The sequence below is a fragment of the Megalobrama amblycephala genome, linkage group LG23 (assembly GCF_018812025.1).
Source record: "Megalobrama amblycephala isolate DHTTF-2021 linkage group LG23, ASM1881202v1, whole genome shotgun sequence".
In the NCBI taxonomy this organism is placed as follows: domain Eukaryota; kingdom Metazoa; phylum Chordata; class Actinopteri; order Cypriniformes; family Xenocyprididae; genus Megalobrama; species Megalobrama amblycephala.
The window spans coordinates 2,514,013-2,536,786 of NC_063066.1; the positions used below are offsets into that span (position 1 = coordinate 2,514,013).

General features: G+C 34.1%; 1 protein-coding gene across 2 annotated transcripts in view; it reads right to left on the reverse strand.

Annotated features, from left to right (window-relative positions):
- Positions 1-22,774, reverse strand: part of nkx1.2lb (NK1 transcription factor related 2-like,b) — a 130,789-nt gene that overhangs the window by 2,521 nt on the left and 105,494 nt on the right. For both annotated transcript variants that reach the window (XM_048175840.1, XM_048175841.1), the window contains one exon: positions 1,044-1,509. In XM_048175840.1, the coding sequence (XP_048031797.1) occupies positions 1,044-1,446 (403 nt within the window). In that variant the 5' untranslated portion in view covers positions 1,447-1,509. The remainder of the gene's footprint in view (positions 1-1,043; positions 1,510-22,774) is intronic.

Consider the following 22,774-nt stretch of genomic DNA (forward strand, 5'->3'; position numbering starts at 1 on the left):
AATTACTGTTTATTGAAAATTGCGTTCGCGCGCTGCCTCCGATCAATCATCGAGGCTGACACATATTTGTCCTTGCAAATGCAGGCAGAAGATAAGATGATCCTCGTGGAGACTGTTTTCAGCATTTAGACTCGAGACAAAGCGCTAACATATCTAAAGAAAAACAATTAAATGCTTTCGATTGCGCTTAATTTAACGCAGGTCGCCGCGTAAAGACGCGGATAATGAGGAGGATCTGGTCGATATCCTATTATAGAAATGAGTATATCTCTTTCAGGCAGCTTGAAAACTCTCTCTCAACATCTAAATTATGGGGCTAAAATTCGGATAATTACAAGATTAAAACCTATTATACTTATTAAGGGAGATATCGATCATGGGTCTCTAAAAACTGAAAGTGCTAAACACAAGACTCAACTGAGGATCTGTTTTAATGTAGTTTACCTGACACACACACACACACACACACACACACACACACACACACACACACAATTAAAAATCCCGACTGACAAACATTTAACAAAAAGTTTCTACCAGTCTCAAGAACTAATAAACCTCTCTTTCACTCCACAACTCGTGCAAAAACTTAAAATATCCATTTTCAAGGATTTAATGACTTCAAAACTAGTTTAACTCGTTCTGTAAATAAACTTTAGTTAAAGTTGCATGTGTTAACTTTGAAGAAATAATTTTCTGATAATAAACAGTCACAAAACGGGCATTTGACACGACATTTCAATCTAATAATCAACAATATTTTATTATTACACGTTTATTTTTATGACCTAAACAATTATATGAAACTACATGGAATATTTGCACGCTTATTAATTAATTAATTAGACACACTAAAGGATCATTAAAGCGAAAAGTGATTAAAAAAAACACCCATTCATGCACATTTTGCATTACAATTTTTAATTGAAAAACAAAATATGCATTTCCATTTTATAATTTTAAACTAAAAAAAGAAACTTATTTGTCAACTATGTAAGCTGGCATCATTTTGAACACACACACGATATTAAAGGGTCACTTACTTAAAATCCCTGATGTTTTTTTACACTCGTAGTCCTCTTGGAAAGACTTGTGCTCGATCGTGTGATTCGAGTCATCGCTTCTGTTTTCCGCTCCAAACATGAACTCACAACCTGTCCTGTTAGTCGCTTGCCTCTTACTAGTAAATTTATTGGGGTCCAAAATGTCCAGAACAGAGAAGGAGGTGGTCCGGTGGACGGTGGGCGGCGCGCCCGCGGGCGCGGGCTCGTGTCTCGGCGAGGACTCTCGACTCTCCGCCGGTAGCGCGTCTCTGCCTCCGGCGCAGTTAAACACCGGCAGCTCTCCGAGGTGCTTGTCGTCCATGCCGTCCTGCGGAGCGACCACGATCACGCCGGCCGCGGGAGGCACGATGGAGTCGCCAGCCTGCGCCTTCTCCCGGTTCATCGCTCTCCAGAGGGCTGACTTCTGCTTTCTGTCGCCGTTCTTTATTCAACAGGAGTCATTCTGCTGAAAGGACATCAAATGAGTGGGATGTTGGTCAGGAGCCGGTGATGCTGATGTCCCCCTCTGCTCGGGTCCTTTTTGGGTTTGAACCGTCCCCTCAGGACACCCCGGCGTTTATGTCACACGCGCACACACGCGCGCGCGCCCAGCTGGCTCCCCTCCCCTTTACACTGCTCTGATCAGCGCCAAACTTAAGACACAAGCCGTGGCTTATTTATGCATTCATATTCCACTGTGAGTGGTAATTGGCTACAAATTAATCCCATGCCTCTAATAGCCTATTATCTCCGTCTGCGGCTGTGAGAGAGTGAGCGATGATGTGCTCCTGATATACACAGCTGTCAGATCACAGTCAGAGCACTGGACTGGAAACACACTAAATAGGCTTATTTTTCCTTACTTTCTGCCTCCCATCTCCCAGCACTGGATTAAGGTTAGGATCATCATCAGAGAAAATGAATGAGAAAATGGACCATGATGCACTTGACCACAAAAACCAAACATTTGCAGCACCTATAGAAAGGAAATTTTATTATATATGTATTACAAAAATACATGCATTCTGTTTCAAACACAGTCTAGAATTATAACCCGAATTTAAACTTTGATTATATTAGTTTACAAAAAAATAAAAAATGATGGAAAAGCACAGTAAGTTTATGAACTTAACCTCGAGCCTAAAAAATGCTGGGTTAAAAATGAACAAAGAAAGTAATTGGGTTGTTTTAACCCAGTGGTTGGGTTAAATGTTTGCCCAACATGCTGGTCAGTTTTATTTAACCCAACTATTGTTTAAAAATGACTATATGTCTGGCTTAAAATGAACCCAAAATATGTTGGAAATTAAAAATCAGACACATAATTACTAGAGGAAACAATAATAATCAAAAATGGACATTTATTAATAAGCAATGTTTATTGTTTAATTATTATTCATTAAACTTATTAATAAATGTTCATTTCTAACATATTTTGGGTTCATTTTAAGCAAGAAATACAGTAATTTTTAAACAATAGTTAAATACCCAGCATGCAACATTTAACCCATTCACTGGGTTTGTTCATTTTTAACCCAACTTGGGTTGTTTTCAACCCAGCATTTTCACATTTTCACGCCACAGAAGTGTGATTCTTCTTTTGTTTGTTGCACACAGGCGACATGCACAAGGTCAGTTCTTCACAGTTACTCGAGGCAATGATCCTTGGGAAGCAAGGAATTAAAAGTTGCACAAAATAACGGGTAAAACAATCATCTGTGAGGATGAAGATGATTATCCCGTCACGAGCGGACCCGTGGGAGTCCGGATGAAGAGCCCACAACATCCAACCTGATCTTTCAGTTGCTGTTATAACAGGCTTTCCCACGAGTGTTTCTGCAGCTCCAGACTAAATGATCATCCCAAACTGATTAACTAATGCAGATTTTACAGCATCTTCACTTCAGATCCATCTATCCATGAAAACACAAATTCATTTGTCTGTTTTAGCAGCTGATTGAGGAACTGCTGTTGTAATTAGAAAATCCTCCCAGCAGCCCGTTGAATGATTTTGCCAATTTAATCATATTATGCACAATAATTTGCATGTAAATGGTCCCATTCACAGACGACGAAACACATCGAACCAAGTTCAGTCTACGTCGTGTGAGAAAATCACTGACGATAACATATTCATTATTGACAATTGAATAACCAAGACACTCCTACAAAACCTCTCTCTGACATGTTAACACAAATCACCCACATATTCCAGATCATTTGAGCAATCTCATTCAGTCTGATCAACATTATCAGCTAAAACAACCACACAATCTTTTCAGAAACTGATCATTTATATAACGCAAATATTGTAGCTTATGAAAAGCAATATTTAAGGCTCTTTCTGGCATGGATCAGAGATGTTAGAGCACTAAATGATGCTATTTTTGACTGTTCCAGCTCTAAATAACACATTTGTTTTTCTGCTGCACATTCTTTGTCAGTTTACACAGTATAAAATAATGGCGTTCCAGAGCTCTGAGAGCAAAGACAGCTTTAGTCAGAAGCAATCTAATGATTTTAAATGAGCACGGAGTAGTAAAAGCCTGACAATTCTCCATCACAACAGCAGATGATGGTTAAAACGACTAGAAATCAATATTCTGACCGGGTGTCTCCCGCTGATAAGAGGTGCCAAGACAATGTTGACTATTAAACTCGACAGCTTGAGATATTACACTATTACTTATGCTATTTTTAATAATCTATAATATTTGGGCTATAATTAATTAATTCTATGGATCAGATGATATCTCGGTGTGGGATGAGGTCGAAGGGGTCTATTAAGACTGGTAATGAGAAAGGAGAATTTCAATCTCAGAGCCGAGGGCTTGTGAACGGACAAATATACACCGGCTGAGACGAGAAAATAACAACTGAGCTTTATGAATTATGCTGCGTTCATGTTGTTAAGCAGGAGGACCAAAAAAATGTCTAAATTGCATTACAGTTGAGGTCTTGTTCATGAAAATGAGTGCATAATCTCATTTTACAAGCACAGTTTCTCTCATCTCATATTAGATCTGATTGTGGAAACCCATATTACTGATTTAAAACTGCTTTAGTGGTCAGTTAATGCCACCAGAAATAAACTCTATGATTTCTAGGCTTCTTTTCCCTAAGATCTTAATGTTAATGAACACAGATAGAGAGACATCTGCCCTATGAAGCAGCAGCTGGTGCAGTGTTAAATCTGGCCAGAGGAGGGCGCGCTTCTCTTCAACCTCACACAGCTCACATCAGAATGCAGAGAAACTCCACATAAATTACAACTAAATACATTTCTGAAGTAACTTATTAGTGGTATAAATGTCAACGTTTTCTACAAAAAAAAAAAAGGTAAATGTGAAAACTAAACTAAAAAAGGTTTAAAAAAATTCTATGGTCCACTTTACAAACTACTTTCTCTTCTACAAGATATATCAGCAAAGACTATAGAATAACACAAGACGCGTCACTGGTATTGTTTTGAATGGGAGAAAGTGTAACGCGCAATATGGCGGAATAAGTCCCGCCTTCTAAACAAGAGCCAATCGCCGACTGGTAAAGTCATCGCGTCACTTCAGCGGCCGTTAGAATCACCGGTTTCTATAGAAACAGTCAGACGCGCGCCTCCGAAGAGACGCGCATTTAGGTCTGCGCATGCGCATTAGCTTGATACAGCCTGAAAATACCGTTTTTTGTCATGATTCGAGCGTTTAGAAACTAAATTTATGAGCCAGTTGTTGTTAGATTTCATTGGTGATTTCAAATATGAAATTTAATCGTAAGGTTGGCGAACAGTTTTGGAGAATTTGATGTTTCCCCATTCAAAGAGATTGCATGATGCTCAGGATGCCCAAGAGGCGTTTCAAAGATGGCCGCCGAGTGTAATGACTTGTCTTAAAGGGACTTTGATATCAGTCTGGTCAGTCCGCCCTCCGTCGCGCCTCGAGTCAACTCCAAACCGTACCGTGCAATCAGATTCGCTTATTTCAGTGACGCAAACAGCGTCACTCTAGGGCGGCAAAAGTCCCTTCAATATCAACAAAGACTGCGCACGGGAGACCCGAGAGTTTGTTCTATTCAGCCGTGAATTCAGTTTTAAATGACCAAAAACACATTATTTACTTTTCGCTGTTTACGCTCTTATCGCTTTGCTAACGTCATATCCGCCCTTCTCTGATTGGTTTACACCGCTTCCTGTTTGCTCGGATTTGCTCCGCCCCTAGAAATCGAATTGATTCAATGGCCGACCAGACTCATCCGCTGGTACAGTGGTGAGGCTGGATTTTCCAGGCAACAAACTACTAACTATAAGTTACTACTACATGTCAACTAGCTCTCATTAGACTAGACTGTAAGGTTAGGGTTATTAGGGTTAGTGCTGTCTTGCAAATCCATTTGTTCTTCGTGTCAAAAGTAGTGCAATTGCTTGAAGTATGACATTAGTTTACTGTCGGGAGTTTGTCACGTCGAGCCGCATCCAGTGTAGACAGCATCACTTATTATAATGGGTTGGTCGCGTCATGCCGCTCGCGTCCGTTTTCTGTCAGGAGTCACGTCATGTCACGTCACGGCGCATCAAGTGTAGACAGCATCACTTATTATAATGGGTTGCGCCGCCCGCATTCGTTTACTGTCGAGAGTTTGTCGTGTTGCACCGCATCCAGTGTAGACCAGAGATGGGCATTCGAGTAAGAGACTCGCACTCGAGTCGCATTTTAACAGACTTCAGACTTGACTCGACTCGGCACAAAAGACTCGGAATAATTTAAAAACGACTCAAGTCTTTTACCCTTTACTACTGATATAATAAATAAAGAATTTGTGTTGTGTTTAAATGGTTTTATAATATCTGCGTCACATATATTTCCTTACTTGTGGTAGATGGGACTCTTGTCATAGAATTTGATTACGTATGTCCGTGTGCGTAAACTCCGAAATGTCATAATAAGAGTCCCATGCAACATGACGGGAGCCACCGTGCCATATGTTCTTTCGTTTGGGTTTATTATCACGTCAGATCAGCTAGACGCACAGAATGTGGGTCATCAAATCATCAAATTTGATGAGACATCGCATCCACAAAGGTTAGTCACATTAACTCACACAACTAGCTATTATACTGTGGTGTAGCTGCATGGCTCTTTTGAATTGCCAGCCTGTTAAAATATGAACAAAAAAATCTAGACTTTAAACCTAGCACTACGTTTTATCAATCTTCGTATTATTTGCAGCTTTTCTATTTATTAATGTGTGTCCATGAGAGAGAGAGATAGAAAGAGATGTTAATCCATTTATTACTTAAAGCTCATATTTTAACGTATCACAATCAGCATGTGTAGAGTTTTCAATTGACATTCTTAAACATTCCGAGGTTTGATATTTTCTGATAATGACTGTCGTCACTAACAACGAAGCTGTATAACAAACCGTGACTCACTGGCGCCATCTTGTGTCCGCTTAGCGACTGTATTGAAAACGACTACTCGTGTTGCCAGGACGACTGTTTTGTACATTGTAATAGATTATAAAGCAAAAAACTGGATGTACATTATCCCTTACATCATGGGACCTTAATTTCAAATAAAACAGATTATAAAAAAGATCATATAATTTTTCTATATAATACAACTAGGATTTAATTATGAGATTTTTTTTTTTTTTTTTTTTTTAATGACTTGAGACTCGACTCGGATTCCAGATAAAAGACTCGTGAACATCTCTGGTGTGACATTCAACCCGTTGAACCCCAGTGAAGTCCACTATATGGAGAAAAATCCTAGAATGTTTTCCTCAAAAACCTTCATTTCTTTTCCACTGAACATCTTGGGTGACATGGAGGTGAGTAAATTATCCGGAAATTTTAATTATGAAGTGAACTAATCATTTAACAGTTTGTCAGAACCTCTAGTAAATGACATGTTATTTTGTTTAGTAAGTTGACATGTATTTGCAGTTACTTTATAGTCAGTAGAATGTCTAAAGTGGACCATCGAAATAAAGAGTTACCAAAATAAATAAAGGTTATTATTCAAATTAGTGAGATTTTTTAATGTTTTTGAAAGAAGTGTCTTCTGCTGACCCAGGCTGCATTTATATGATCAAAAATGCAGTAAAAATTGTGAAAAATTAAAACAATTTAAAATATCTGTTTTCTATGTGAATATATATCAAATTGTAATTTATATCCTGTGATCAAAGCTGAATTTTCAGCATCATTACTCCAGTCTTCAGTGTCACATGATCCTTCAGAAATCATTCTGATGCTCAAGAAACATTTATGATTATTTTCAGTGTTGAAAACAGTTGTGCTGCTTCACATTTCTGTGGAAATCTCCTGGCAGATTAATTCTGGTAATGAGAATTTTGGGGGGATATTTGCATAGGTCTAATTGTGATGAAAATATTGTCACAATACAAAAAAAAAAAAAAAAAAGAAGAAGCCTAAAATATTTTTCATTTTCAGTATGCAAAATATATGTGATCTGGACCATTTTTCTTTTTCTTTGTTTTGTTTCTTTATGATCTTCCCTGAGGACAGAGAAAGCAGACTGAAGGCAGGAGACAAACGTGCGCTGGCACAATGGTTTCAGAGGCTCCGCTCTTGTGTCACGCGGAGGTTACGGGGCCTCAGTCAATATGCAATACGGCCGTTCGGCTCGCTGATAAACATTCCCCGGCCAGTGAGTCAAGGGGACGTATTGATGACAGTCTGGATTCTTCTTACTTTCGCAGGTCTGTTTGTGGGGATTTATGCAGGGCCGCTCTGGTATCTGCTGCTGCACTTGCAGATGGAGCTCTAAATTGTGCACCGCAGCCGACAGAAGCTGTTTAAATGCATTGAAACCAGGAGTCCTATAAGCTAAATGAACACACAGGGTGCTGCCTGTAAATCCACCATACATACACACTTATACTGAAGAGCATTCACTCGATCTCTTGATCAATCTGTCTATATTCATCTGATCAGAGAGCAGAGCACCACTGCCTCACACACAGATGAAACTGGCTTCATCCAGAAAACCTAATAATTATAAAACCCTACTAATAGAGTCTCATGAATGCAGTTGAACATTGTTTTTCACCAAACTCTATCATAAACCCAGAACACTTGGAATATATGACATGTGTCACATTAGATCATTCTGTGATACTTTTGCATCTTTTGTAAAAAGTTTAACGTTGGATGCTATTTATTACCATTATATGAACAAGCGCAAGCAGGACTTTTCTGAAAGGGGACCTATTTCACAAGATGTAATATCAGTCTCTGGTGTCTCCAGAATGTGTCTGTGAAGTTTCAGCTCAAAATACCCCACAGATCATTTATTATAGCTTGTCAAATTTGCCCCTATTTGGGTGTTTTTGTGTGTGTCCCTTTAAATGCAAATGAGCTGCTGCTCCCGCCCCCTTTCCAGAAGAGGGCGGAGCTTTAACAGCTCAACAACAACAAAGCTGGAGAATCTCACGCAGCCAAAATGATTAAAGTGTTCAGCCTTACATTGTTCAAACCAGAGTCGACACTGATGGAGAGACTCAGGAAGAAGTTACAACTTTTAGACGTTTCTGAATGGATAGTGGATAAAATTGATGTAGTTGTTGTGGAGTTGATTCAACTCATCCACTAGCATGTGTTAATCTTTTGTGAAAATCCAGTATGGTAAGGTACACATTTCTAGTAATTGTACCGTTAATTCTCATATTGTATTTTCAGAAAGTTTTGGAATATTTTTCATCTCCCCAAATTTGTCACTACTGAAACTCAATAATAAATGATTTAATAAGATTTTGCTATTTTATAAAAAATGTTTTCACAGGTAAATCAATAACAATTACAGTTTTATCAATATTTAAAGTGTAATTTATGAGATTTGTTGTATTTTGAATCCAATCTTTCTTTATAAAAGTCATAAAGTTTATCATACTGATTTATTTTGAATATACTTTGAATCAAACACTATAATAACATCTGAGTTGATCATTCAATATACTTTATTTTTGACAAAACATCCCATGTTTTGGTCGTGACTGCACATGTTCAGTAGTGACAATAACGTCACATCAGATTATTCTAAAACACTACTAAAACATACTAAAATTTCAATTATTTGTATAACTGTACTAAAATGTTGTATATTTCAATATTTTAGTACATTTTACATTTAAATAGGAACACAGGAATATTTCCTGATCAGAAATGTAGAAGTGTGTTAAAATCAGTCTCAGACAATGACTCAAACACACACTGTTTCGTTAGTGACATTAACATGCAGACACATTTTTTTAAAAATAAAGTATCATGGTTTAAAAATAAAATATAAAATAAATATTTTTAACTTTACTTTAAAAAAATAAAAATCAAAAACATATTTTTAAAAACAATGGAAAAAAATTGCAAAAATTATTTCAATATCATTTTCACAAGTTTAAATTTAGGGGTTAAGGTTCGGGACAGACACCTACGGAAGAGGATTAGGGCCAAGCAATAATAAAAAAATAAAACCATCTCGAGATAAAACTTGTTAAATTTCAAGAAAAAAGTCGAGATAAAATGTTGAGAATAAACTCGTTAAATTACAAGAACAAATTCGTTAAATTTCGAGAAAAAAGTCGAGATAAAACGTTGAGAATAAAGTCATTAAATTACGAGAAAAAACTCGTTAAATTTCAAGAAAAAAGTCGAGATAAAATGTTGAGAATAAACTCGTTAAATTACAAGAACAAATTCATTAAATTTCAAGAAAAAAGTCGAGATAAAATGTTGAGAATAAACTCGTTAAATTACAAGAAAAATTCGTTAAATTTCGAGAAAAAAGTCGAGATAAAACGTTGAGAATAAACTCATTAAATTACGAGAAAAAACTCGTTAACTTTCAAGAAAAAAGCCGAGATAAAATGTTGAGAAAAAACTCGTTAAATTACAAGAACAAATTCGTTAAATTTCGAGAAAAAAGTCGAGATAAAACATTGAGAATAAAGTCATTAAATTACGAGAAAAAACTAGTTAAATTTCAAGAAAAAAGCCGAGATAAAATGTTGAGAATAAACTCGTTAAATTACAAGAACAAATTCATTAAATTTGAAAAAAAAGTCGAGATAAAATGTTGAGAATAAACTCGTTAAATTACGAGAAAAAACTAGTTAAATTTCAAGAAAAAAGCCGAGATAAAATGTTGAGAATAAACTCGTTAAATTACAAGAACAAATTCATTAAATTTCGAGAAAAAAGTCGAGATAAAATGTTGAGAATAAACTCGTTAAATTACGAGAAAAAACTCGTTAAATTTCAAGAAAAAAGCCGAGATAAAATGTTGAGAATAAACTCGTTAAATTACAAGAACAAATTCATTAAATTTCAAGAAAAAAGTCGAGATAAAATGTTGAGAATAAATTCGTTAAATTACAAGAACAAATTCGTTAAATTTCGAGAAAAAAGTCGAGATAAAACGTTGAGAATAAACTCATTAAATTATGAGAATAAACTCGTTAAATTCCAAGAAAAAAGCCGAGATAAAATGTTGAGAATAAACTCGTTAAATTACAAGAACAAATTCGTTAAATTTCGAGAAAAAAGTCGAGATAAAACGTTGAGAATAAACTCATTAAATTACGAGAAAAAACTCGTTAAATTCCAAGAAAAAAGCCGAGATAAAATGTTGAGAATAAACTCGTTAAATTACAAGAACAAATTCGTTAAATTTCGAGAAAAAAGTCGAGATAAAACGTTGAGAATAAATTCATTAAATTACGAGAAAAAACTCGTTAAATTTCGAGAAAAAAGTCGAGATAAAACGTTGAGAATAAAGTCATTAAATTACGAGAAAAAACTCGTTAAATTTCAAGAAAAAAGTCGAGATAAAATGTTGAGAATAAACTCGTTAAATTACAAGAACAAATTCGTTAAATTTCGAGAAAAAAGTCGAGATAAAACGTTGAGAATAAACTCATTAAATTACGGGAAAAAACTCGTTAAATTTCGAGAAAAAAGCCGAGATAAAATGTTGAGAATAAACTCGTTAAATTACAAGAACAAATTCGTTAAATTTCGAGAAAAAAGTCGAGATAAAACGTTGAGAATAAAGTCATTAAATTACGAGAAAAAACTCGTTAAATTTCAAGAAAAAAGTCGAGATAAAATGTTGAGAATAAACTTGTTAAATTACAAGAACAAATTCATTAAATTTCGAGAAAAAAGTCGAGATAAAATGTTGAGAATAAACTCGTTAAATTACAAGAACAAATTTGTTCAATTTCGAGAAAAAAGTCGAGATAAAACGTTGAGAATAAAGTCATTAAATTACGAGAAAAAACTCGTTAAATTTCAAGAAAAAAGTCGAGATAAAATGTTGAGAATAAACTCATTAAATTACGAGAAAAAACTTGTTAAATTTCGAGAAAAAAGTCGAGATAAAACGTTGAGAATAAACTCGTTAAATTACGAGAAAAAACTTGTTAAATTTCGAGAAAAAAGTCGAGATAAAACGTTGAGAATAAACTCATTAAATTACAAGAACAAATTTGTTAAATTTCGAGAAAAAAGTCGAGATAAAATGTTGAGAATAAACTCATTAAATTACAAGAACAAATTCGTTAAATTTCGAGAAAAAAATCGAGATAAAATGTTGAGAATAAACTCGTTAAATTACAAGAACAAATTCGTTAAATTTCGAGAAAAAAGTCGAGATAAAACGTTGAGAATAAACTCATTAAATTACGAGAAAAAACTCGTTAAATTTCAAGAAAAAAGCCGAGATAAAATGTTGAGAATAAACTCGTTAAATTACAAGAACAAATTCGTTAAATTTCGAGAAAAAAGTCGAGATAAAATGTTGAGAATAAAGTCATTAAATTACGAGAAAAAACTCGTTAAATTTCAAGAAAAAAGTCGAGATAAAACGTTGAGAATAAACTTGTTAAATTACAAGAACAAATTCGTTAAATTTCAAGAAAAAAGTCGAGATAAAATGTTGAGAATGAACTCATTAAATTACAAGAACAAATTCGTTAAATTTCGAGAAAAAAGTCGAGATAAAATGTTGAGAATAAACTCATTAAATTACAAGAACAAATTCGTTAAATTTCGAGAAAAAAAGTCGAGATAAAACGTTGAGAATAAACTCTTTAAATTACGAGAAAAAACTCGTTAAATTTCAAGAAAAAAGCCGAGATAAAATGTTGAGAATAAACTCGTTAAATTACAAGAACGAATTCGTTAAATTTCGAGAAAAAAGTCGAGATAAAATGTTGAGAATAAACTCGTTAAATTACAAGAACAAATTCGTTAAATTTCGAGAAAAAAGTCGAGATAAAACGTTGAGAATAAAGTCATTAAATTACGAGAAAAAACTCGTTAAATTTCAAGAAAAAAGTCGAGATAAAACGTTGAGAATAAACTTGTTAAATTACAAGAACAAATTCGTTAAATTTCAAGAAAAAAGTCGAGATAAAATGTTGAGAATGAACTCATTAAATTACAAGAACAAATTCGTTAAATTTCGAGAAAAAAGTCAAGATAAAATGTTGAGAATAAACTCATTAAATTACAAGAACAAATTCGTTAAATTTCGAGAAAAAAGTCGAGATAAAACGTTGAGAATAAACTCTTTAAATTACGAGAAAAAACTCGTTAAATTTCAAGAAAAAAGCCGAGATAAAATGTTGAGAATAAACTCGTTAAATTACAAGAACGAATTCGTTAAATTTCGAGAAAAAAGTCGAGATAAAATGTTGAGAATGAACTCGTTAAATTACAAGAACAAATTCGTTAAATTTCGAGAAAAAAGTCGAGATAAAACGTTGAGAATAAAGTCATTAAATTACGAGAAAAAACTCGTTAAATTTCAAGAAAAAAGTCGAGATAAAATGTTGAGAATAAACTCGTTAAATTACAAGAACGAATTCGTTAAATTTCGAGAAAAAAGTCGAGATAAAATGTTGAGAATAAACTCGTTAAATTACAAGAACAAATTCGTTAAATTTCGAGAAAAAAGTCGAGATAAAACGTTGAGAATAAAGTCATTAAATTACGAGAAAAAACTCGTTAAATTTCGAGAAAAAAGCCGAGATAAAATGTTGAGAATAAACTCGTTAAATTACAAGAACAAATTCGTTAAATTTCAAGAAAAAAGTCGAGATAAAATGTTGAGAATAAACTCGTTAAATTACAAGAACAAATTCGTTAAATTTCGAGAAAAAAGTCGAGATAAAATGTTGAGAATAAACTCGTTAAATTACAAGAACAAATTCGTTAAATTTCGAGAAAAAAGTCGAGATAAAATGTTGAGAATAAACTCGTTAAATTACGAGAAAAAATTTGTTAAATTTCGAGAAAAAAGTCGAGATAAAATGTTGAGAATAAACTCATTAAATTATGAGAATAAACTCATTAAATTACGAGAAAAAAGTTGTTAAATTATGAGAACAAATTTGTAATTTAACGAGTTTTTTCTCGTAATTTAATCTCAAAATTTTTCTCGAAAATTAACATTTTTTTTTCTCAAAATTTAACAACTTTAATCTCGAGATGGTTTTATTTTTTTATTATTGCTTGGCCCTAATCCTCTTCCGTAGACACCTCCCAATTGAAAGTACCCAATAAATGATGATTTTATATATATTAATCTTATATAATAATATTATTTTAAACATTATTGTGGGATTCAATAGATAATAGACAGATCTCAGTAAACTTCTAAAATTTCAATACTTAAATGCTTTTTAAGTGTGTTTTTGGTTGTGGGACAGCAGTTTGCACCAGTTCTGTAGAGCGGCCCGTATACACTGTTTGTATGTTGTACATTAGTGAAATCTTTGGCTGACTTTTATATTTAACACTAATAACAGTGGTTGAACTATGGCAGGTGGACTCTGAAGAGGTGAAACATTTACAAAATGTCTCTTTATAGCAGCAGATTATCATTATCTCCAATTCTAGAGATATCTGTGAGTCATCAGAGACATAAAGACAGAGTCTTTTCTCCAGTAGATAAAGTCTAGACTACGGCAAAAAGAAAACAGCCAACAAAAATAAGTTGTCTTCACAGCTTTGCTGGTTTCAAATAATTGGTTTCCTCTTTTATTGTCCCTGCCAGCTGAAACTACCATTAATCCCTTTTATTTGGCTACAATGTTACAACCTGTAAAGCATCGCTTTACTGCTGTCAGCAAAATGACATTTGGTGTGCAGAGTGTGCTTTACTTTAAAACTAGTGAAACAGAGGTATAACTTACAGCGTAAGGAGAGACTAGCAAATAAAATGTGCACAAGAATACAGAACTAAACAATGCGTTTCTTGGTGCTGTACGACACATGCAGCAGACGGGCTGTTAAAACCAGAGTTTGGAAATTAATATTTTTGAATAGTCATTAGTATTGCACTGTTGTAATCTTCATTCACAAACGCTTCCCCTGTTCATGTCAAATTCAATCAAGCCTCTGAATAGCTCTATCCATGACTTCAATATGGATAATTAAGACAAGATGTTCCTCTCTGGAGCAACTGTACAATATCCGCAACTTGTTCATGACCTCTTAGTCACTCATTAGTGCCTCCTAACGACTGTTCATTTGAATAAACTGATTGGCAATTGGGGTCATGAAAGCAAATAATATGCAATGATGGAATTAATTATTTGTATATCCATCAAATAGCACTAATGAACAACAGAAGATGTTTTAGTTCATGCAAAGACGCATTATAGTGAGGAAAAAGGTTTTTAAAAGGGTAAAAAAAAAATAATGGAGATGTAATTAATTTTGAAGTTTTGAAGTGTTAACAATGAGATTATGTGGTTTTTATAATCAATTAACATTGATTTTGTCATTTTTTACAAGATGGACAAAATTTGTCACTAAAAAAGTCATTCAGTTTAACCAAAATTTCGGTTTTACCGAATGACACTTTTGGTTACACCGAATGACGATATTTTCAAACAATGCTAACAGGCTGATATCTAGCAAAAGGACAATCAAACATTTTATATTTAGTACAAGTTTTTAAAATATTACAACATTTTCCATGTTTTATAGCGGTTGCACCGAATGACCTGATGTTTCGGGACATGCATATGATCAAGTGAAAACATGAATTTTTCAAGTAGTTAAGAGAGAGTTAGTTACTTTGCTTCATGACCATGTGGTCCTTTGCACGTGTCTGAATGATGTCACATGATATTGATCACATGACTTGATCCAAAATGGTCCCTTTATATCGGTTACTCCGAATGACATCAATGAAATTCATTTTTTTGGGCATTCTTTCTCATAACAAAGCAACGACTTCTACACATAATTTAACACCATTTTGCACTATGTTTATATATGATGTTATAAAATCATGCCAGAATAAAAAATCTATACATTTATTTCATTGTAAGATATTTTAATCACAAATGAAATGGCTGTATTGGCGGTTAAACTGAATGACCTTTTGACACTTCAAAATCTTTAAAATACCTTTATATGTTGCAAAATATAATTAAAAGCTTTTGGATTCAATAAAAGAGATCAAGATGTACTACCTTACACACTTTGGATGTCATATCTTTGTTTTTTATTATTATTAAGGCCTTTGGACAAAAAAAATGACCCGTCACGTCATTGACCCATATAACACTTAACTAGAACAATAAGTGTTTTATATATTATATAACATATTTATTTTCCCGTCAAGCATTTGATAACGGAAAAGTTTGCTTAATAAAGGTTTACATACATTTGCATACTCAAAACAAAAAGCCTTGATGGCATAAAAGACTGATTGTTCATCTGTTCTACCAACCCTCGCTGTTAAGCAGACAGACAAATTATTACCAAAAATAAAAATTCACTGTAACAGAAGCAGTAAAATCTCAATATATCCGTGTTAATCACCGGAGGCTGGCAATTACTGGACTCATTTATGTTTCTACTGCCCTGCACATATTTTCACAGCCATTGTTAATTAAGACAATGCTCATTGAGAGCCTAATTAACAATTAGCATAAACATAATTAGCGAGTGGTGACATTTCACTCGTTACATTGTTGAAATAATTTTTAGAAATTGCCCTCAGAGAAATACTGTCACGCTTGCATAATGGCTGCACTTTGTCAAAGCGAGCAAGTGACGGCCACGGCTGTGTTCTCCCTGTCACTTTCCATCCGGGACGCTTTATTTTAAGATGCCCAGCACTGGCATTTAACTTACTCCAAGAGAAAAATCCCTCTATCGCTTTCTACGTGAAACCGTTAATTGTACATGGAAGCAGGATCATAGGATTCAAACCCTGTGACCAAAAAACTAGAGCCACAAAAGTTCAGCCAGTGTCATCATTCTTTGGTCCAAACCCATGTGACTTTCTTCCATTTCTATTTGACGACAGTTACTACACTCTAAATGCTGGGTCAAAAACAACCCAAGTTGGGTTGAAAATGGACAAACCCAGCGAATGGGTTAAATGTTTGACCCAACCTGCTGAGCAGTTTTATTTAACTCAACTATTGTTTAAAAATTACTGTATTGTTGCTTAAAATGAACCCAAAATATGTTTGATAAATGAACATTTATTAATAAGTTTAAGGAATAATAATTAAACAATAAACATTTATTAAATTGCATAAATGTTCACCTTTTGATTATTACTGTTTCCTCTAGTCATTATGAGTCCAACATATTTTGGGTTCATTTTAAGCCAGACATATAGTCATTTTTAAACCAACATTTAACCCAATCACTGGGTTTGTCCATTTTCAACCCAACTTGGGTTGTTTTTAACCCAGCATTTTTTTAGAGCGTATAATTACACTGTAACAATGAGACCTTAAAATGAAGAAAATAAACAAATACATTAAAAAAAAATCACCATAAAAGTATTGAACTGTCATTTTATGAAGAATTGACATTTTCTGTCTAAAGATCCTTCAATTTTTTGATTTTGTTTGTGGTCAGCTGATGCACAGATTTGATCTTTTTCAATAATCCATTTAGTTTGGAACAACTTCAGCTTGACTAAATAATGCCAGAGTCGTCGTGTTCTGGAAGAGGTGTGATCAAAACAGTTTTTATTTCAGATTTTTGTCACTTCTTTATGCCGTTCTGCTTTATGTTCTTTGTAAACATTGAACAAAACAGTAACATCTACATTAACTGCTTTTAATCAAGTCAAAAATCGTATTTAATAATGTTGAATCAACCTATCAAGCTAACAGGGAACGTTCTCAGAACGTTCTGGCAAGGTTCTCTCAAAGTTATGAACAAATGTTCTCCCAGTAATGTTAATTATTAATGGTATCTGGTCTTTAATTATGTTTTAAAAACATTAGTACAAACACATTATTCATACATCGTTCATGGAACATTTTTATGGAATGTTCATCTAAATACTGTTTATTACTTGTTTCAGAATGTTCAGACAACATTCAAACGTAACGTTTTATCGTTTGAAAAATGATAAAATGGAATGTTCAAGAAATGTTCTGAACATTCAGAAATGATGTTTTCATAGCTTAATGGGAACATATTATTTTGTTATCAGGGTAAATACATGATCATTTAATGGGTTAAATCAGGTACAAACAGCTCATTAAGGTAACAACTGCGTGTTACCACTTTTTATAGCGTAGAAATGTCATCTGGCAAATGATTTTTATGTTATCTGTTTCAGTCATCACTTTCAGATTCTTCTGCGTTTATGGACAGACATGCAGAAATCTGTTGTGGGAAGTCTGTTCTCGTCCAACAGCACGAGGAGATTAGCTGACAGTCAACATTCAAGCATTGACAAAATCTGTATCTGCCAGAGGTAAACTGTTTGTCTTGGAGGTATAAGACACTTAGACAAGACAAATTTGCTTCAGGAAGACAAAGTACAACGGGAAAGTTCTGTAGTCTGAGAGGAAGCCTCATTGTCACAGAAGATAAGTGAGTGGATTAGAGCTCTCGGGAACAGATCTGTTAGTCTTTCACAGCAGGATTTCATTCTGTCCATCTGATTCATTCTACAACTGCATTTCGCTCTGCCATCACAAGAGAAACCCAGAGTCTGATAGCCGATCGTGCTATATACTTGTGTAAATAAGACACCCGTTTTTTTGTCTCAAAATCCAAATCATAGGTTTTCATTTCTTTTAAATATTCTGATCTCGTAATGTTTAATCAGAAAGTCATAATCTTCCTTTGAAGCGTCAGACATGTATGCAGGTTTTCTCCAATCATTTATTCCTCTTATACTCATCTTCATCTGCCTCCACTTTTGAGAGCCACTCCAAACGTCTCAACATCCAATCAACAACTGATGCACAGAAGACCCGCCCTACATTTTTTTCTCTTTTGATAATTCATTACACTCAGATCAGAATATGGAAGACTCAGACAAACGTCTGTGGACAATTATTTCTGATATATTTATATAGTAATATTTAAGCCTTATGTTATGTTGGGGACGTTTTCAGCCACTATGGGGTGTTTTTGAGTCTTAATTTGGCCACAACTTTCTCTGTGTTTCAGCAAATGGAATGATTTTTGGTGACAAATCTTATTTTGATACATATTTTGGGAAAATGCTTTGAAATTTTTCAAAAACTCGACAATACACTGTGGGCAAATTCACTACCCTTTCGTTATGTTTGGGATGAAAACATACACTAAATTAAACTGCTGTAAAAATGTATCAGATACATATTTTTTTCATTTTTTTTTTTTTTTTTTTATAAATCTATTAATCAACCTCAGTCCTGATCAAAACTACTAAATGTTTAAAAAAATCCAGTATTTTTACTCTTTAATTGCCAAGTTCATAAATGATGTCACTGATTTGGGGGAAAAAAACACACACAAAATGACTTATTTTCAATATAAAAAGTGATTTTGAACTGGATATTTTTTACCTTTTATCACAGTCTTGGACATGTCAAAGATTAGTAACAACATTGGCTTTGATGCATTGTTAGTTTTTGTGCAGCATCAGATTTTAATTTTTTCTCCCTCATTTACTGTTTGTGGCTGTTTTTGCCCCACTGACTTCCATTATAACGACATTTTTTGATTGCAAAGCCATGACACCATATAATCATGCATTCTTGATTGTTGATGGTTTTCCCTGTTGGGAAGAGGTAAAATTTGTAATTGTTACTGTTGATCACCAGGTGGCACCGTTAGATAGACCTGTGCAAAAAAAAAATTTATATTTATATGGAGTTATTATAACAGCATATTATAGAGGTTTTTTTTTAAACATTTAGTAGTTTTGATCAGGACTGAGGTTGATTAATAGATTTATGCAAAATCTGATACATTTTTACAGCAGTTTAATTTAGTGGATGTTTTCATCCTGAACATAACAAAAGGGTATTTGAACAATAAGCAAGGGTTAAAATAAAAATAATATAGATATACAATTTTCTTTTACACATACATTACATATATATGTTAACTAGTGCTACCAATTGATAAAAATAATTTTTTTATATTGTAATAATTTCACATTTAATCTCCAAATTAATGTAGAAACAACAGTATATTTTAAATATTTGATCTAACAGTTGAATAAAGTTATCACACTTCACAGAATACAGTACAGTCCAAAAGTTTGGAACCACTAAGATTTTTAATGTTTTTAAAAGAAGTTTCGTCTGCTCACCAAGGCTACATTTATTTAATTAAAAATACAGTAAAAAACAGTAATATTGTGAAATATTATTACAATTTAAAATAACTGTGTACTATTTAAATATATTTGACAAAGTAATTTATTCCTGTGATGCAAAGCTGAATTTTCAGCATCGTTACTCCAGTCTTCAGTGTCACATGATCCTTCAGAAATCATTCTGATATGCTGATCTGCTGCTCAAGAAACATTTATGATTATTTTCAATGTTGAAAACAGTTGTGTACTTTTTTTTTCAGGATTTCTTGATGAAGAATAGACTTTCTAATAGATGATAGAAAGTTCAAAAGAACAGCATTTATCTGAAATACAAAGCTTCTGTAGCATTATACACTACCGTTCAAAAGTTTGGGGTCAGTAAGAATTTTTATTTTTATTTTTTTGAAAAGAAATTAAAGAAATTAATACTTTTATTCAGCAAGGATGTATTAAATCAATCAAAAGTGGCAGTAAAGACATTTATAATGTTACAAAAGATTAGATTTCAGATAAACACTGTTCTTTTGAACTTTCTATTCATCAAATAATCCTGAAAAAAAATATTGTACACAAATATTTTGTACAATTGTACACATTAAATGTTTCTTGAGCAGCAGATCATCATATTAGAATGATTTCTGAAGGATCATGTGACACTGAAGACTGGAGTAATGATGCTGAAAATTCAGCTTTGATCACAGGAATAAATTACTTTGTCAAATATATTTAAATAGTACACAGTTATTTTAAATTGTAATAATATTTCACAATATTACTGTTTTTTACTGTATTTTTAATTAAATAAATGTAGCCTTGGTGAGCAGACGAAACTTCTTTTAAAAACATTAAAAATCTTAGTGGTTCCAAACTTTTGGACTGTACTGTATATAGAATAATCCTTATTAAAGCTATAAAAGTTATTCAGACAAGAGCAGTGAGTGATTTTCTCTTTGTCTTTTGTTCTTTAACATTAACATTAAAGACAGACAGCAGCAGGTTTATTAGGCTGCTGTCACTTTAAGAGCTGACGCACATGACGCAGATCTGATGTCCTCACAAGTCATTTATTTAACTCATTTAAGACTGTGCTTATGATGATACTCCAAAAAGGGCATTTTGGCATAATTTTGTGTGTTTTTGTCCATTCAAGCAACTCAATTCGGCCGGCGTGCTGTCTGAAGCTGAACGGAAAAAAATTGCACTAACTGCGTTAAATATTTTTTGAAATATTTAAGTTTTACAGCCCTAATTTTTGGCAAAAAAAAAAAAAAAAAGTTGAAGCCAACACTCTGTATAAAAAGTTGTGTCAAATATGGACAAAATAATGTTCATGCAAATATGCGAGTTCAAAATGGATCCGGCTGCAGTTAAATATGGCCGTGTCTCATCTCTGCGAATGAGAGTTCATTGCGGCTGACAGGACGCTCTGTTTCTGAGTCGATGAGACTGACTAAACTGCTCTTGCCCTATTGCATCTGTTTATCAAACATTACCTCTGCCTCAAATGAGAATCTCATGTGCTCAGAGAATCATGATTGCTGTAATAAGGAAGGTGCAAACTAGACGAGAGACCATCATAACCTGACGTTTGATTGACAAACTATGATATGCGTTGTGACAAAATATATCAGTCTGTGTAAACAGCACTCCGGCAAGCTGATGGAAGTGATCCAGTACGCTCTGAATGTCCACAGGAGAGAAATATCAGCTTTTCCGAAGTAGAGAAAGAAATGCCGTTCGGTGTCAGATAGTTGCTCCTGTAGGTGGTCTGAAAGTGTTTGCGTGGGCAGGAAAACTCAGTCCCATCTTAAGCCCACTGGCAAATTTCTAATTTCCGTTTGGTGGGCGAGCTGTCTAATTGCTATTTAGCTTCGCCAGTCAAGTAATTCGGGCCAATGTCTTAAAAGCAGCCACTTGTAGTTAAGCCTCCATGCCAAAGGCTCGGCTGAACAATAGTGACATCTCATCAGGGCCCCAGGCTCCTGGACAGGAGTGCGAATCAGGTCCCTCTCCTCTTGAATGGGCAAGCAATCTTCAGAAAATTAAGTCTGAAAAGCCAGAGAAGAGCTGTGCGATTCATCACGACAGACTCTGTCAGGCAGAGGGCTATTAGAGGATCTGGCACTGCCATGTTGTCATCTGTGCAACAACTGCATCAGCGGACTGATGTGCATAGCAGGAACAGGAAGGACGGCTCGCGTCGAGCTTCATACAACCCGTGATGTCTCATTTGTCAAGCGGGGAATCGTTTCACCGAAATCGCTCGCTAGCGTTTCTGCTAACCGATGGCAAATGATCGTCTAAAGACATCTGATGAAACTTGCTGCTCATCTCAGCTACTGTATGTGTACGGCTAAAAACGATAAAAGCTATTTTTTGAGGCTTTCAAAGATCATCATTTAGGAGACTAACTTATGTGAAATGGCTATCATCACATTCAGAAATTCCAAAACACAAGAAAACTTCAATGTAAGCTTGACAAAACCAACAATATGAATCGTATTTGATGCATAAACAATTAGTGATCCATATCTGATATCTGCATTCACACTAAACACTTGGCGAAACAACCCAAGGTAGATGAACTGACCCGGAAGTAAAAAGGGATGCAGATGAAATGATAATACAAGCTTTTGCTTTCTGCACCATTTTTAAAGGCCAGCATTTGGTTGAGTCTTCATCCTCCAATGAAAATAGTCATGTGATCGTAGTTGGTGTCCACCTGAGTTGACGTCATTCGCCAACTTTGCTTTTTCAATGACGTACGACTCGCATTGATGGGAATATCCGATCTGTCCGCTTACATGGCAGATGCAAACACATGTATCTGATTCATATCAGATTTATTTCCACATGCACTAAAAATGCTGGGTTAAAAACAACCCAAGTTGGGTTGCTTTAACCCAGTAGTTTGCCTAACCTACTATTTAACCCAACTATTGTTTAAAAATTACTGTATTTCTTGCTTAAAATGAACCCAAAGTATGTTGGAAATTAACATTTATTAATAAGTTTAATGAATAACAATTAAACAATAGACATTTATTTAATAAATAATTATTGTTGCCTCTAGTAATTATGTGTCTGATTTTTAATTTCCAACATATTTTGGGTTCATTTTGA